The sequence below is a fragment of the Chaetomium strumarium genome (genome assembly GCF_033439665.1).
Source record: "Chaetomium strumarium strain CBS 333.67 chromosome Unknown B0T15scaffold_2, whole genome shotgun sequence".
NCBI classification, from domain to species: domain Eukaryota; kingdom Fungi; phylum Ascomycota; class Sordariomycetes; order Sordariales; family Chaetomiaceae; genus Chaetomium; species Chaetomium strumarium.
In genome coordinates this window covers 1,359,943-1,375,826 of record NW_026944430.1, presented here as the reverse complement: position 1 = coordinate 1,375,826, position 15,884 = coordinate 1,359,943, and the positions used below count along the sequence as shown (strand labels likewise).

General features: G+C 54.6%; 5 protein-coding genes across 5 annotated transcripts; 3 read left to right on the top strand and 2 right to left on the bottom strand.

The window, feature by feature from the left end:
* Window positions 1-4,376: 4,376 nt before the first annotated feature.
* On the top strand, window positions 4,377-7,841 carry B0T15DRAFT_523563 (nuclease-like protein). Its single transcript, XM_062868696.1, has 6 exons — window positions 4,377-4,748; window positions 5,230-5,266; window positions 5,333-5,667; window positions 5,723-5,820; window positions 5,871-7,309; window positions 7,381-7,841. The coding sequence occupies exons 1-6, from the start codon at window positions 4,742-4,744 to the stop codon at window positions 7,658-7,660; spliced, it is 2,196 nt and encodes a 731-aa protein (XP_062723888.1). The 5' UTR covers window positions 4,377-4,741; the 3' UTR covers window positions 7,661-7,841.
* B0T15DRAFT_523562 (uncharacterized protein) lies at window positions 7,842-9,017 on the bottom strand. Its single transcript, XM_062868695.1, has 4 exons — window positions 8,715-9,017; window positions 8,590-8,643; window positions 8,459-8,491; window positions 7,842-8,344 (listed from the first exon to the last, which is right to left on the bottom strand). Exons 1-4 carry the CDS (start codon window positions 8,797-8,799, stop codon window positions 8,304-8,306), a joined length of 213 nt encoding a protein of 70 aa, XP_062723887.1. The 5' UTR covers window positions 8,800-9,017; the 3' UTR covers window positions 7,842-8,303.
* Window positions 9,018-11,178: 2,161 nt separating this feature from the next.
* B0T15DRAFT_508615 (uncharacterized protein) lies at window positions 11,179-11,823 on the top strand (the record flags this gene model as incomplete). The annotated part of the gene is made up of 2 exons (XM_062867736.1): window positions 11,179-11,329; window positions 11,381-11,823. The coding sequence occupies 2 exons, from the start codon at window positions 11,179-11,181 to the stop codon at window positions 11,821-11,823; spliced, it is 594 nt and encodes a 197-aa protein (XP_062723886.1).
* A 745-nt stretch (window positions 11,824-12,568) lies between these two features.
* On the bottom strand, window positions 12,569-13,626 carry B0T15DRAFT_98051 (uncharacterized protein). Its single transcript, XM_062871511.1, has 3 exons — window positions 13,602-13,626; window positions 13,374-13,461; window positions 12,569-13,181 (listed from the first exon to the last, which is right to left on the bottom strand). The coding sequence occupies exon 3, from the start codon at window positions 13,160-13,162 to the stop codon at window positions 12,707-12,709; it is 456 nt and encodes a 151-aa protein (XP_062723885.1). The 5' UTR covers window positions 13,163-13,181; window positions 13,374-13,461; window positions 13,602-13,626; the 3' UTR covers window positions 12,569-12,706.
* A 400-nt stretch (window positions 13,627-14,026) lies between these two features.
* B0T15DRAFT_523546 (anion-transporting ATPase-like domain-containing protein) lies at window positions 14,027-15,708 on the top strand. The gene is made up of 2 exons (XM_062868694.1): window positions 14,027-14,741; window positions 14,808-15,708. Exons 1-2 carry the CDS (start codon window positions 14,352-14,354, stop codon window positions 15,438-15,440), a joined length of 1,023 nt encoding a protein of 340 aa, XP_062723884.1. The 5' UTR covers window positions 14,027-14,351; the 3' UTR covers window positions 15,441-15,708.
* The last annotated feature ends 176 nt before the right edge of the window (window positions 15,709-15,884 follow it).

The following is a 15,884-nucleotide window of genomic DNA, read 5'->3' as shown; positions in this document are numbered from 1 at the left end:
TGCGAAGGTTATGATTTGGAGGTTGAAAGCTGAGGGTATTGTGGGAAGATGGGCTGTTTCGCGTTGTTGGCCGAAGTTGTTGAAGAGTGAGTACTGGAAGCTAGTGCTGGTTGCTTTGTTTTGCTGGCTTGGATGCTGATGATGGAAGCAGGTCTGGAAGTCGGGAATCATGGGAACCTTATATACAAGTCTGAGAAGGCGCTGCCACCATCCACAACTTCTTCCGAGCCTCTCATCGCCAATCTCCTTTCGACCCTCATGTCGGCGAAGGCAGCGATAAGACGATGACATAAGGCGGTCCTCCCCGGTTACTCCACAACCGGGAGTATTTTGAGAATACGTACGGGGGGAAATGCAACGGGCGCCCTTGGGGCCGGGAACTTACAGTGAAGCCTTCCCCCACAGGAGTGTGATTAGTTGTGATTCAGTACAGCCCATACCATGGGTGCTAGTCCTCCCGCGGTTAAGACCAGCGGTGAAGACTGGAGGGCGATGTACTGGAATACGACACTGCCCAATGCAGTCTGGAAGCGGCGTCTGCAAGACTGTGGCAGATGCACGCCCTCCCAAGCCGCAAGATCCGGATACTTGGTTGAGCATGGTATTGGCCAGTCATGGACAAGTTTGTCTCGAAAAGGAAGCTACTAAACCGTGGTGAATCGCTGTGGGGGCCCCGTTTGGAATGACTCGGACGCCTTAGCCACCATTGAAAGAATACGGCTGAGCTCACCACCTTGCAGGTAAGGTATGCACAAACTGTTGGATGCCTGGAAGCCTGGGCTGCAGTGTGTAAGCACAGGGCTAGGTGGCTAGGCGGTTTGCACAATTGTGCTTCAGTTCAAGTAGCCGCATTTTTTTCTTCGCAGCGACACCGAACGAGAGGCGATCGCCTCCTCCACCAATCCGGACCTGTTCCTCGCTTACTGTGTGTATTGATGCCTAGGCAACCCATTTCCTGATTTCGAATCACGGACTTCAATTTCTCGTTTGTCTTCTCTCTACTCCGTACGAACGCAACATATCTCATCACCGCATCTCACCCTCATGCTGGGGTGCTGCTGGATCCAGCGATGCCGATTATGCAATCCCGGGTGGGCGTAGCACGGCGTTTCCGCATTCCGGCTCCGTGGTAGCGAAAAGCCGGACGACTCGCGAACCTGTCGACGCAGGGTTCTGGTGGTTCACCACACACACTTGTTGCCGAAGAACCAGACATCTTCTGGCCGTTGAGTCAACGGCTACTCTCACCGGCGGTTTCCGGATTGCTCTGTGTAACACTATTAGATACGTCATATCTGACACCAGACGGAAAACGCGCGCGGCCTTGGAACCTGGAACCGGGTCATAGGACGAAGTATTCAAGGGGGCTATGGTCCAACGTGACACGCCATTCGACCGTTGTGCCGCCGGAGCGGTGCAAAGCCTCAGGAATCCCGGCCGTGGACGGAAGACACGATTCCTGGTGAACCCGCGCAAATTTACTCGGTGCGGCGACTTCTTGATCCCCATTGGATGGTCGGACAGGGTTCCTGCATTAAGCACGCCGCATACCACCGACTCAGGATAGTTACCACGCGCACGCGCTGACCAGCAAGCCTCATCGAGGTTCGACTCATTCGGAGAAGCACTTCTAGCATTCCGGACGCTTCTCTCAAACGCGCACTGCTATCCACAACTGCCGGGATGGCATTTGCGAAACCGGGAGCCGCGGGAGTCTCCAGACCCGCGTCAAACCGGCTTTGCCCAATACCCCTAGCCACGAAGGTGATTGATTGCTTACTACTATGACTGCTTATTTAGTTGACCTCGCTGGTCCTCGTGCAGCCTACTTGGGTCAACCAAGCGGCGCAGTTACGCGAGCCAAACCGCGGGCTTGATGTCGTCTCCCGGAAGCTTTACCGAGCGTAAGGTGCCCGAAAGGAATGCACCGGTGAGCGCGGATCCAACCTTAATGCCCGCGGCACCCCTTACCTGATCACCGGTATCACGGTATGGCCACGCTGCGCAGCCGGTGCTCCTGTTCCGCCCATTTCAGGTTCACCACAACGCCTGCATAGCAGGTTGCAGCACGATAGAGGTAGGAGGGTTGTCTTCTTGCGGCTCTTCATTGCCATGTGCGATGCAACGCGAGATGGAAATCAACTGCGTTCGAGCGGCATGACGTTGGGTAGCACCGTAACACTGTCGGTGCCACCACGTGCGGTCTAGCATCTCGAGACTGAAGGGCTGAACCGCCCCGCCACCCCTTCCGCTGTCTGCCGTGAACAGCCCTGTGCTCGCCGCAAAGCGCTAGCTCCGGCCTCCGGGACGTCGAATGCTTGGCGCGGAGGTGGACGGATTTTGACGCTGAAAGGGAGTTCAGCACGAGTCTAGATCTGGTTAGGGCTGTCCCAAGCTGCCATCTAATAAGACTCAGACGGGAAATAATAGCCCGCAACCATCAGCACTGCTGCGAACTACCTCTCAGCTTTACAGCTTAGGTAACTTGTGATGCTATACTCAGCAAGAGATGCCTGGCTTTGCACTGAGCGTTACTAATCAGCTTTCGGCCCGAACTCGTGTAACAGTTCTGTTCCTCTTCTCGAAGAACTGCGCCCGTTTGGCGAAACGGTGGGTTGCGAGAGTTTCGGTCCCGTTGGACAATGCCTCATCATCAGATAAGCGAGTGGACAGCTTGTTTTGTTCCTTGCCTTCTCTTGGGATGGGAAGTATTGACATTGAAGCAAGCCGTTTTTTGTCTGTGCCATTATCCGACATCGAACACTGCTTGGCACCGGGCAGCCATTCCCCTCCCTTAGCACACAGCTTACTATCCCATTGAGTCATGTGCAGCTGGAGGTCATCTTCATCTCAAACCGCAACAGGCCAGCAAACGAGCCGCTACCTCAAGAGGCCGCCAGACAGCCATTGGCCGGGGTTATACCTACATATGTCAACTTCTACAGGAACATACGTAAACTTCAACACGGATGGCGGCGCCGTGCCAAGCCCTATCCCGACCCCGACCCCGACTGGCCGTCTCAGTGTCTCCGGCCCAAGAACGCCGTCATATTCCTATCCCGAATCGGGCACGATAGGACAAATGCTTCCCTGAGGCGTTTGTTCACTTATTACACTTGTTGAAATATGGATGGGAAAGGGACTTGGAGCACCCGAGGTGCGAGGGTGGACCTGAAAACACACCTAGCCCTCATCCCGTTGCAAAGAAGTTGACGCTTTGGACCCCAAATCTTCTTCTGATGCTGTTCTTGCCGTCCGTTCGGGCCCGGGGTTGATAGTTTCGGCCTCGTAGCGGTGCGGCGCGGCGCGGCACGAGCGGTGAATGCCCCTTTACTCGGATGACGGCCGGATACGAGTTTTGATGTTTCCCCAATGATCGCAGACACGTCAGCACCTAGTTATGAACTCGCGTGCCAAGCCGGGATGCGCACAGGCGACTCTGGCTCATGATAAGTCTCGTGCATGCTGAAGGGGAAGTAAAGAAGATGAAACGGGCGCGAAGAGGAAGGTGAGTGACTGCAGGGGTGGGGCGGGGGGTTACCCCATGTCGACTTTGTGGTTATCGATTAGTACTTCATGCTTGATCCCCTCGATCCCTCAGCTGATACACGTTGTGTATCTGGAATCTTGGCCTCGCGGTTGTGAAGGCGCTTCAGGCATGAACAAGCACACAGCTAGCTCCGTCAGGGCTGCTTATTACTACCCAAGTACCTAGTATTAACCATTTGCTTTCTCATGGGTTCCATGCGCGTTGTTGTCTGTAACGGATGTTGCTGTGGTTGAGGCAGCCGCGTCATGGAATGGTCTAACTGGTCCTATAAAATAAAAGGGCGAGTGGTCACTTACAGATCCTAACATTGAGTGTCCAGAAAACGTTGTTCTCGATGGAAATTGGGTGCTGGGAAGAAGTAAAACAGTCTCGCAATGGAATATGTTACCACTGGCACGCTTTTATTTAAGCAGGCGTGGCAGGTTTCCGTTATAGTAAAGACAACGGGGACTCTTGAATGCAGCCTTAAAGTTATCAGTAACCAACCGATGCTGTCGAGTCTACTAGTGTATTTACCTCCCAGGCTTTAAGCCTTCCACTCTTTACTCGATTCAAACTTTCGAAGACCCGTTAGTATCATCCGTGAAGCGAGCATTCGTCGCGTGCAGCTCCATAGCATTGATTCAGTTGCCCATGTACTAGTGTACTCTGATGGACTGAGAAGGTTCATACCGTCCATGATAAGGCGGTGTCTCATCTGGGTGATATGGGCACAGTGTAAATTCACATTACTCGGTAAAATACACCGTCACACAAGAGCTCGGGCCACACTTAGCTTTCCACAACCTGTGGTGGGGCCCATTGACCCTGAGCCTCAATTCCAAATGGAACCTAGCTCGACCTCTCCTCCACGAGAGCCCTGCCCGTTTGACCTTGTGGCCTGATGATGGCCAGTGTTTGTTGTTGACAAACTCGAAGTCACTCATTGAACCCTCTTGTTCGATTCTTTGGCGCTCTTCTGTCGCTTGGTAGAAAGCTGTGTCGCGTGAACTTTGTTTCGCGTGCAGGTCCGATTCGATTTAGCGGCGGCGGCCGGTTCGACTTTGAGCTCCACCATCACTCAAGTCCGGCGCTCTTGGAACCTGGAAGCAAGGCGGCGGAAAGGACCACCCTAGCTTCTGGCCTCAGCCGCGTGGGAGAAGAGAGCTTGCCGCGATCGTTGTGGGACCCCTCTTGGGCCACCCCTTCACGATGCCGAGTAAGTCCAGATCTCATCGTCATTGCTTCCTGTTCGGGTTTCTCTTTTGTCATTACCCTCCTACCACCTGGTAGGTAGTCGCGACCTACCGCAACTACGACCGTCCCCATATCCTCGTGGACCGATTCCTTTCCTCATTTTTGCGCCTGGTGTTTGTTTTCTTGTGGAAATATCAGGCTCGACCCTTTTTATTGCACTGCCCGCAGAGCCAGGTTGTTTTGCATCCCCCGCGATATCACCCCGCTGCAGCTCACACCGGATCTCCATCTTTAACGTCCTTGCGCAATCTGCTTCACATGCTCTGGTGTACCTAGACAGTTTGCGACATCTAGCTGTACCGGTTGTGACTGGCTGTGTGGGGGAGCTGGCGACTCGGTCTTGGTATCACGAGCTCTGGGCGCTCGGTTCATCCACAGTCCACCTTTCGCTCCGACACTTCTAGGCCGCTTTGGTACAATTGACACTAACGAGAACATGGAAGACATAATTGGGGACAGCTTCATCTTCGCTCAGCAAGTGTACGCCAGTCTTGCCCCTCCATACCCTCACTTCCGACTCGCCCAAGGCTGCTGACTCTTTCCTAGACTCTATCCACTGAGCGAGATAGAAGACTGTGCGATTGCCGTTGATGCGACATACTACCTCCGGCTCCACCTCGATTTTCTGCCGAACAATGAGCCGCTCCTCCCTGCCCTCGGCGGCTTGACTGGGATTCGCGGGCGCATCGAGCAAGAGCTGGATCAATGGAAGGCACATAAAGTTACTCCCTTTTTCATCTTCGATGGCCAGCCTATGACCGGCCAGGACGATGCGGCGGTCAGGGTCGGTCGACAGAACAATATCAAGACCGACATAGCATGGGACCTTTATTTCAACAGCCGCGCCGAGGAGGCCGTCGCGGCGTTCGGCACGAGCACTAGTACGTAGGCCGCTTGTACAATCATCGTCTTGTAGCGTTTGGCTAACGTGACGAGGTGCCTTTCCTATCCGCGCGCTGTACCCCCTCCTTCAGTCCATCCTGAAGCAGCGCGGCCTTCACTTTCTTGTCCCCCCCTTCAGCGCCGCGGCACAGGTGAGCCTAGTTGCCTTTGTCCGTCATGGAGGTCTTCTGACACTGGGTAGATGGCATATTTCGAGATCTGCGACTCTGATCAATGCGCCGGAGTCATGGGTCCCTCCGAACTCCTGCTCTACCCAATCCGGGACTGCCTCATCCGCACTATCGACTGGGATATGAAAACAGTCAATGCCGTCTCCAAGAAACATGTCTTGAAGATGCTAAATGTCAGCGAACCCTTGTTTGTCGACGCCTTTCTGATGACGGGAACATCCTTCCTCTCGCCGTTCCCGCCCCTGGAAGACCAGACCATCATCAAGACGCAGCCTTACACGGTGGCTGACGCAGTTAACATGCTACGCACCGCTGAGAAGTCTGTGACGATGGTCTGCACGAGTTTCCACGACATTTTGAAGGCGCAGGATCCCAATTGGTTGGACAAGTACCGCAAGGCTCGGATGGCGGTCGACCACTTCATCTACATCGCCGAAAACGGAGAGGTCAAGGTTCACGACTACGAGCACCTGACGAAAGACAATCATGAATACCTCGGTCTGCAGCTTCCCTCAGAGCTGTTCCACTACCTCAACACTGGCCTGATCGGACCCCGGGTTCTATCTTGGATCACTCACGGTCAATTGCACGTGCTCCCTACGGTTGATGGGGTGGCTTCGGACGAGTATAAGAAGCTGGTCACAACGCAGTCAGCACGCATCAAGGAGGCCGCTCTGAGCCTGGTTATCCCGCGGCTCAATCGAGGCATCGGATACAAGAACATCAGCATGAAAGTCTGGTACGACCGCAACTTCTCTTACACCGTCTGGGATCGCCATGAGCCCAGGGCCAACTTTGAACCTCAGGTCGCCAGCTGGAACACACGGGAAGGGGTAGTTGCCGGACACTTTCCCAAATTCGCGCACGGCTCGATCCTGTCGGAGGTTGTGGCGCTGAAAAACTCTGAGTTCGTCGCTTTGACTCGTGCAAAGCCCAAGGAAAGGCTAAGGGGCGTCGAGTCGGCTGCCTGGATCAAGTCGATCTGCCTGTGGAGATTTCTCCATATCCGGGGCTATATTGACGATCAGCATGAGCTCACGAAGTGGGGCTCGGCATTGGCTGCTGCCCTATCTGCGATTGAGCCGACCGTCAACAAGTACCCGAGCTTTGGGAATCTGTACGAATCTGTGCTTGTTGCTTTGGAACTGGTCCGCTTCGAGCTGCTCAACGCTAGGAACAAGCACGACGAGTTACGTGGCCTTCCCCTGAACGGGTCCGAGGATGACCAGGCGAGCCTCCTCCTGATCAGCCGGTGCGCGAGTCTGCTTAAGCTGCGGCATCACGCAAACGGATACACGGGGCCCCTCAGCAAGAACTTGTTGGCATTCCGCTCACTCGTGTCTGAGGTGCGGTCCGCAAACCGTGATCTCGTGGAAGCAATTCTCGCCTCCATGTTTATGCATGCGCAGGCAAAACGGAAACGGGATGACGGCTGGGAGTTGAGCCATGAGTATGTTTTCCTTGACTATATGAGTGCTAACCTCCTTAGCCTCCACCATCGTACTAACGTCCATCTCGCAGTCTCCCCTTCCTCTACGATCCGGACGTCGCCCTTGGCATTGCTGTGAAGACCTACTTTGACGACCTATTGCCGAACGATCCTGACAAGGAGAACAAGTTGCGGGTCTTCCCCGGCATCTATGTACCGTATGCTGTGAATTTCGCTGAGGATCTGGATGTTGCCTGCAACTTCTTTGAGGCACTTTATGCCGGTGTTAAGACCTTGGACTCCAAGGAGATTCCAGTTGTGGACCGCGTCACCTGGGATAAGGCGGCTAAGTACCTGGCGTCCAGGCGCTAAGATGATGGGGTTGGTCGAGGAGCCGGGCGCGAGGGGATGAGAGAGTATGAGCCATCGCTAAACTGAGGCTGTTTTTGACCTCGAAGCTGCGAGAGCCCTTGACGCACTCTCCGGTGTGCAAACAGGGAGAAGCTCGACTAAAATCTGACGAAATTCGTCAACAATGAAGTCAACAAATCTACATATGGTCCTTATGCAGCGTGCTGTGTAATGCTATCTAAATCCATACAGAAAGGCTATCCCAAAGAACCATGCACAATCCAGAGGTGGGTTCAAACCACATCACGAGAAAGTTGTGTTCATTTACAATTGCTCTCACCGCAGTGGAAATACCACACGCCAGCCTGGGGCTGACAATGTGGGATAGGTATCTTGCGCCGCACCATTTCCTGCCGCTTCCCCAGTTCCCAGTAAAGTTTCTACCCTTCATGCTGATGGCCTTCCTGTATTTATAAGCCCCGCCCCCCAGCAGCAACAATCGCCGAAGTTCCGTCTCCCGTAAATCACGTACGAGGTGTGAGCGCCGAGTTCGTCCCGAAGTACTGCTCACATGCTGCCTCGATTCCTTCTGCCTCGATCTATTCTGCCTCGCAACCATCCAAATCGTTCTCGGTACGCGGGTGAGTCCGATGAGTTGATGGGTTTATGCGCCGCCGACGAGGATGTTGTTCAGGGGGACGTGGACTGATTGTGCCTGTTAGTCTGGTTCACCTTCACTCGGCGGGCGTGGTGGTGGGCAGTTCGCGGAATTGAGTGCATGTATCAAGCAAGTTGGGATGGAGGAGGGAGAGGGCGTACTCAGTTTGACGAAGTACCCGACTGCGCCCATGACTGTTCGTTGATATGTCGTTAGTGATACCGTTCACAATATAGCTGTCCAGAACGGGAAAAGGGGGGTCCAGTAGAATATGGTGACCCGGGAGGCGTACTGAGGAAACCAACGCCGACTGCCTGTGAGATCTTGATGAATTCGCGCCTGTCGGCTGTTGTAGGATTCCGTGTTAGCAAATGGTCCTGCCTGACATCTTCTCGTCTGTCGAGAGGTAAGGCGTACGCTTCTGGGCCCTGTTGAGGAACTGGATACCATCCTTCAGGAACTCGCGCGGCACGTCGAGGATCTCTTGTACTTGGTCGGCCATTGTGTCGGTGGGGAAAGGGATCGTGTATGTTGGATTAGAACAGATACAGGAGAGAAATTGCCAATGGGCCGGTTCCAAGGGTGACGGCAGATCGTGGTTTTCGAGGTTGGAGGGCACAGGGGACGATCAAGCTGGGCTGCGTCGCGTGAATTGGAGAGCTGGCAATTCGCTTTGGGTTTAGCCTTTGCCAATGTGCCACATCGCCTCAAGCATTCAGGCCTTGGCAGTGCTTGGGTATGGCTCAGTGGCCCGTGTGCTTGCTCAGGGGCTGAAATGGGGCTGATAGGAAAGTGGGTCGCTACCTACCGCATTACGGGTACTGTGTAACGGCTTCAATGCAAGTAATGTATTCCGTATAAGTAGAGTATCTCACGTTCTTTCATAAAGCCCTCCTAGGCCGCGGTTCTTCACTACCGTAGGTATGGGATATCAGCGAGTATTTGATGACCCTGAATACACAGAGCTAAATCCTCGGTTCGCCGGCGTTGAACCTCAGCTCCTCTCGAGACCACCAGTCCAGGGTTCAGATCCCGATCCCAGGAAGTTGACAAGACGGGGGAATCTTTCTTCACTGGATCTCCCACCTGTGTACTGAGGCAACTTGGAACCTGGAAAGCTTCGAGCTGGTCCGTGAGCTCTTCTCCCTACACTACGGGCCTGATTCATGGCCGATCTTGCTGTGCAACTTGCAAGATGGTCCATGCCGCAACCTGCAAACCCCCACATATCACCTGGCCGAATGACAAGCGTAGCCAAACAGCAGCCTCAAAAAGCGCAGCTACACTGAGACATGCAGATATCGCGATTGGATTGAGACGCATTCGAGAGCACATTTTTCTGAGACTTCGGCCCCTCGTACCAGCAGCGGTGAGGATCATGACGCTTCCCTCAGTCCGGGAGCTTCCGGATGGCTGCTGCAGCCTGCAGTATCCCACAGTCAACACAATGGCCGCAATCAGTCATCCAAACTTCGTTTTATTCATCCGTTCTCGCTGCGATGTACAATTACGGGGTAGAGCCCAGAGGCGTCGGCGGGTCGCTAAGGCGGCCGGCCGTCTATAGGGTCCGTTCGAGGCCAGGTCGATGACACCGGTCTCAAACTGTTCGTCACTGCATCAGAGCATCTGCTCAATCTATGCTCAACAGATCCCTAGTTCTCGACTAGTCTTCGAAAAGCCGCAAAGAAAGCGAGATGATTTCCTGGCTCGAGCTGGCATTTCAGAGGAGTTCCCGAGAGATCCCCACTGCTCGCGGGTGCTGCGTGATCATGCATCTGCAACCTGCTTCTCAGCAAGACATGGCCACCAATTGTTGAACCCCGCGGAATGCCGTCTTTCCCGAAGACAGTTTAGAGCGCAGCCGGCGTGCCGGCTGAACCGTCTCCGCCTACGCAAATGCAGAGCGCCATGGGCGGCGAATCGGCTTTCCGATGGACTATGGCTGCCATGGCTCACACCTTTGACTTGGGGCCACTCGTCGCCCGCTTCTTGAAAAGCCCAGCAACCCCCCTCGACATGCCGTCTTCGATGGCTCTCCTTTCTACATCTGCGAAACCGCCACATTCAAAGCCCCTCTATACTCACCGGGACGCATACCCCGACCCATAGCCCAGTCAATACGTCAAAGCGAGCCTTTGTTTGGCCAGACATCGAAACGACAACCGCCTGATCCTCGATTGGCCGTCGTTGTTCGGCCTGCCGCGCGCCTGATTCGCGGATTCTTTGTACCCGCCCCGGAGGGCTGCCCCCACATTTTAAGCTCGGCCAAGGTGAGTGAAGGCGGCCCTCTCAACCACCAAGTGGTAGTTCACTTGCACAACTCGAGACCAGGCCACGCAACCAAGCGGCGATGGTCTGGACGGGCCCAAAGTAGCATTCGTGCTATTGCGTCGGATGAAAAAGCATGGCTCCCTGTATGACATGCGGTCGCCTAGCGGCGGCCATATTACCGGCATCATGCCCCATTGTTGAATTCAATGGGTCTTTTGGCCTTTGTACCGGGCAATTCATAAGACCCGTGAGACTATTCGAGCACACAGCCCCCCCTTTCCCGGAGGTTTCGCACTCACTACCCAAAAGAGCCTTCACCTAATAATCCATTTCCTGCAACACTCAGGAACACCTGGAGTGTCTCCTCTCCGCTGTTCGTTTGGTTGAGTTCTCACCTTGTTTCTGTGAAGCAAACCATCACTCATTTCATTGCTGTTGATCGTTGTTAAGAGCGACCCTGGACCATTAGCATCGGCATATTGCCGACTGTTCCGGACTCGACAGCCCAAGGCAGCTCCACAGTCACTACTCGCTGCGCCTTGTCTTTCTCGTCATTTACAGAACGATCGTCGGGACCGCGGAGGGAATCATATACTAAAGCTTGCCCAACATGCGCAGACCGAGGTTTCGGAGGACCTCTTCCTCAAGGACTCCTTCCTGGAGGTCCAGCGAGCCCGACTACGTCATGCCTGCCGCCCCAAGCCCAACACAGATGTCGTTCCGGAACAGAGACACGGGCTTTCCGGAGCCATTCTGCGGGTGTAGGTACCCCTGTCAAGCAGTGGTTGAATCACCAACTCATCATCTTTCAGGTCGGAATACATCACTACCGCACCCCGAAGCAAATCTCAGTCCCGACGCTTGCATCACTGAGGAAGATGTCAACCCGGCGCGCGCGCTCATCAGATACCGGATGACGTTCAAGGCCAGGCAGGGGTTTCGGGACGGCTCACCAAACAGACGCGATCGAAGACCCAGTTACTCATCTGAAGAAGGAACCTTCGCCGCCCTTGGCCGGTTCGCAATCAACTCGCTTCGAACTGCGGAAATTCCCGGATTCGATGCGTTTCTCTCCTCGTCAAAGGACGAGGAGAGTATTATTGAGTCGTCGGACGGAATGAGCAGCAAAAGTCCTGATTCGCCGCTACAGCCCGGGAAAGAGTATGGTCAGGCCTTTGACCCACGAGACGCGACGCGGGATCGTCGACGAGGGCGGCGCAGAGGAAGCTTCATTAGCAGGCTGGTGCCGAGGTAGGCAGTTTACACCCGCCTGTCCCTGGGTATGCTTGCCGCCCTCGGTGTGTTTGTTGGAAGCCACATGAGGACGCGGGATATCTATCAGAAGACTGCAACATTTTACAGCATTACTTGGAGCGCGGAGTACGGTTTATTTTTGCATTGCATTTTCAGAGGCTGGAAAAACACGAATAACGAATGGCTGGCGTTCTACATCAGGTGCGGACTTGGTAAGCAACGTGGTCTGAAGGGCATAGGAGTCGTATTGGATATTAAACTTCTCTCAAGAAGTCAGTCACTCGTTAATAGTTTAATAGCGTCGCGATATCAATGCATGGTCCTACAGGCTGGGACCAGCAGAAACACTCGTTGGGCATCGTGGATCACAACGCACGTCAGATTGCTGTAATCTTATCATGTTAACAGACGCCGAACGCAAAATCGGCCTTAGCTTCAGAACGATTTCATGAAGACACGTCCGTGATAATTATGGTATGAGCACACACAGGCACCGCCAACTGTTGATAGCAGGTTTGGCTCACAACCAGACAGACGCGGACGAGGTGCTGCCTTACTTGGCAGCTGTGTGGTAGTCAGGAATGTATGGGCAACTGGTGGCAGACTCATGAGACCACACTGTGATGTTCAAAACAATCACTTTGCCTTTGCACTCATCACTGATCATCCCCTGTCTCTTAACAGAGATAAACGTCATAATCCATCGCCATGATCAATTCAACACCCTGTCGCTATGACGCCAACATAATTTCCCGTAACCTCCCTCATCTCCTTCATAGTTGACCCATCTCATTATCATATCACAAGCCCTCCTTCAACATCATCGTGTTCAACCCCCTCTCTCCCACCACACATCCACCCAGCTCTTCCCCTCAGCTCAACACTCAGCTGCCGCGGTACGTAGTATACCCGTAGGGCGCGAGCAATAGCGGGACATGGTAGCGCTCGCCCTCCTGCACGGTAAACACGACGCATACTTCCGGGTAGAAGGTCCGGTCCGCCCCGCCAAAGTAGCCCGTGCTGTCGAACCGCAGCATCCACCGGCTCTCCCCCGTGATCCCGCCCAGCACGTCCTCCAGCGTGTAGACGGGCACTTCGCCCGACGAGGTCGCGCTCGAGTAGGGCAGCCACGCCTTGATGCGCCCGTCGTCGTCGGTCTGCGACTCGAAGACCTTGTTGTTTGGCGGCGGGGCCGTTGAGAGATTCGCGGAGGAGGCAGTGCTGGGCGTCGGGGTGTGCGTGGAGAGGAGCTCGAGCTTGACGCGCAGGCCGCGCGCGGGCTGGCCTTGCGTCGTGTCCAGCACGTGGCAGGTTATGCGATCTTTGCTTTCGCTGGACATCGTGGATGGCTTTTTGAAACTGTCGGCAGCTTGTCTTGGCGATGGGTTGGGAGTGTCAGCCTAGGGACCAAGTGTGGCAGGAAGTAAGCTGCAGGGTCTTCCAAGAACAAGCGTGTGGAGAGTGGGCGATGAAGGCGAAATGTATGATGTATTTATATGCATGTTGGGAAAGGCCATCCGGTGAAAGAGTTGACTCACTTGCACGACAAACGTTTGTTGTTTCCTTCTAATCGTTGCTGGCAATGAATGTGTTGATGACTACCACAGCATGGTGGGGTAGCGGGGTTGTTGAGATAAGGCTGGAAGGAGTTGGGTGTGAGCTGAGGGTACTACTAGTAGTACCCCACAAACGAGAACAACTGGCCTGGGGAGAGGAGCGAGCACGGCGGAGGAAAGGTCTCAGAAGGGATCAGACAAGAATAGGTGTTTATATCTGTACCTCCGAGATGGGTTTATGTCCGTATCAGAATTCAACTACTCCCTGTCATCTTCCACGCGGCCTGGGGGCTGAAGGACATCCACTTCGGCTCAGCCCCGCTTCCTTGTCCCCAGGATAAAATGCGGTTGTCCGCCAACGCCTTGAGAGCTCTGACTGGATGTACGGAATATGGGATTCAAGAATGAGTGAGAGCCATCAGTCCACATGCCTTCGAAGTGACTCGCGGCGGTACCAGCTCGCCGCCATCGTGTGTGCCAATAGAGCAACGGAGATTCTCATAGACACATTGAAAGATCGTCAGCCTCCCAGCTGAAAATCAACTGCTCAACTGCCTCAACTGCAACGGTGAGTGAGCGCTGATCAGAAGTTTCAGCTGAGGAGCGACTGCACATGAACGCCAAGCCCACCTGCCCCCTGCCAAAAACCCAATGACGTTGCTTCAGCGGCGGGCCAGATCAACGGAACCGTCCGAACCCTGAATGTGACTTTGGGTTTCCAATTGTTTCCAAAGGCGAAGTCTACCTAGAGTATACATGTCGTCGTGCCCAAACTCGCACACGTGTTTTTGGTCCATCGATACACTTGAGAATACAACACTGACCTCTATTTCCCTGTCCAACCTTGAGTCCTTGCGCTCCTCAAGCACGACACGACGTTGTGTAAGTGCTTCTTGCGCAGCCCGCAAACCTACCAATTTGAACAACACCAGACCACCTTCAACCCGAACCCGACATTCACAGACCCGCAAATATGTCTGCCACGCTCATCAACGCCGACGACGGGGATGCTCTGGAGCCGACACTGCAGTCAATTCTCGATCAGCGCTCGCTGCGGTGGATCTTTGTCGGCGGCAAGGGCGGCGTGGGCAAGACGACAACGTCGTGCTCTCTCGCGATCCAGTTGGCCAAGGTGCGGCGCTCGGTGCTGCTCATCTCGACCGACCCAGCGCACAACCTCAGTGATGCGTTCAGTCAAAAGTTCGGCAAGGAGGCCCGCCTCGTCGACGGCTTCGACAACCTGAGTGCCATGGAGATCGACCCCAATGGCAGCATCCAGGATCTGCTGGCCGGCCAAGGCGAGGGCGAAGCGATGGGGGATATGGGCGGCATGGGCGGCATGATGCAGGATCTGGCGTTTGCTGTAGGTTCTCGTTCTCACCTGGCCATTCAGCTGGTATGCCCCCGCTGACACTCGATCGGCGCCCAGATCCCCGGCATCGACGAAGCCATGTCCTTCGCCGAAGTCCTCAAGCAAGTCAAGTCGCTCTCCTACGAGACCATCATCTTCGATACCGCGCCGACAGGGCACACCCTCCGCTTTCTGCAATTCCCCTCCGTCCTCGAAAAGGGGCTCGCCAAGGTCTCCCAGCTCTCCAACCAGTACGCGCCCCTGCTCAACGGCTTCCTCGGCAGCAACGGGACCCTCCCCAATGGCCAGAACCTCGGTGAGATGATGGAGAAGCTCGAGTCGCTGCGCGCCACCATCTCGGAGGTCAACACGCAGTTCAAGGACGAGCGGCTAACAACGTTCGTCTGCGTCTGCATCCCCGAGTTCCTGTCACTCTACGAGACGGAGCGCATGATTCAGGAGCTGGCCAGCTACGGCATCGACACCCACAGCATCGTGGTCAACCAGCTGCTTTTCCCGAAGCCCGGGTCAGACTGCGAACAGTGCACGGCCCGGCGGAGGATGCAGAAGAAATACCTGGATCAGATCGAGGAGCTATATGACGAGTTCAACGTTGTCAAGATGCCGCTGCTGGTGGAAGAGGTCAGGGGGAAGGAGAGGCTGGAGAAGTTCAGTGAGATGCTGGTCAAGCCGTTCGTGCCGCCTTCATAAGGGGGCTTGGGGATGGAAGATGCAAAGAGGGTCGGAAAGGCGTTTGGGGATACACCTGCGTCAGCATTTATCTAGACACCTATGTAGTCCGAGCCAATACCGCTTCGTACGTTGCTCGGACGAGACCTACACATAATGGTATGAGCGAGAGCAGGCAACTTGAAGATGCTGCGTCCACAAGTAGGGCCCATGAGGTAGCATTAACAGTTAGAAACGAGCCATCGAAATCGGAAAATAATCCTCGTCTCGCACGGGTTCAACTGTTTCATCTGGATTGCCACCGAGAGTGGTAATCGTGAATAAATCAAATGTCAATTCGTCTACTGCGCGGCAAGCGAAGTGACGGATAAGCACAGTTAACAATAATCATATTTTTCCGAGGTTTCTTCGCGTACTGTACTGTCTTTGGGCACATGCTTGTCTGTCCTTTGCAACCAGCAAACC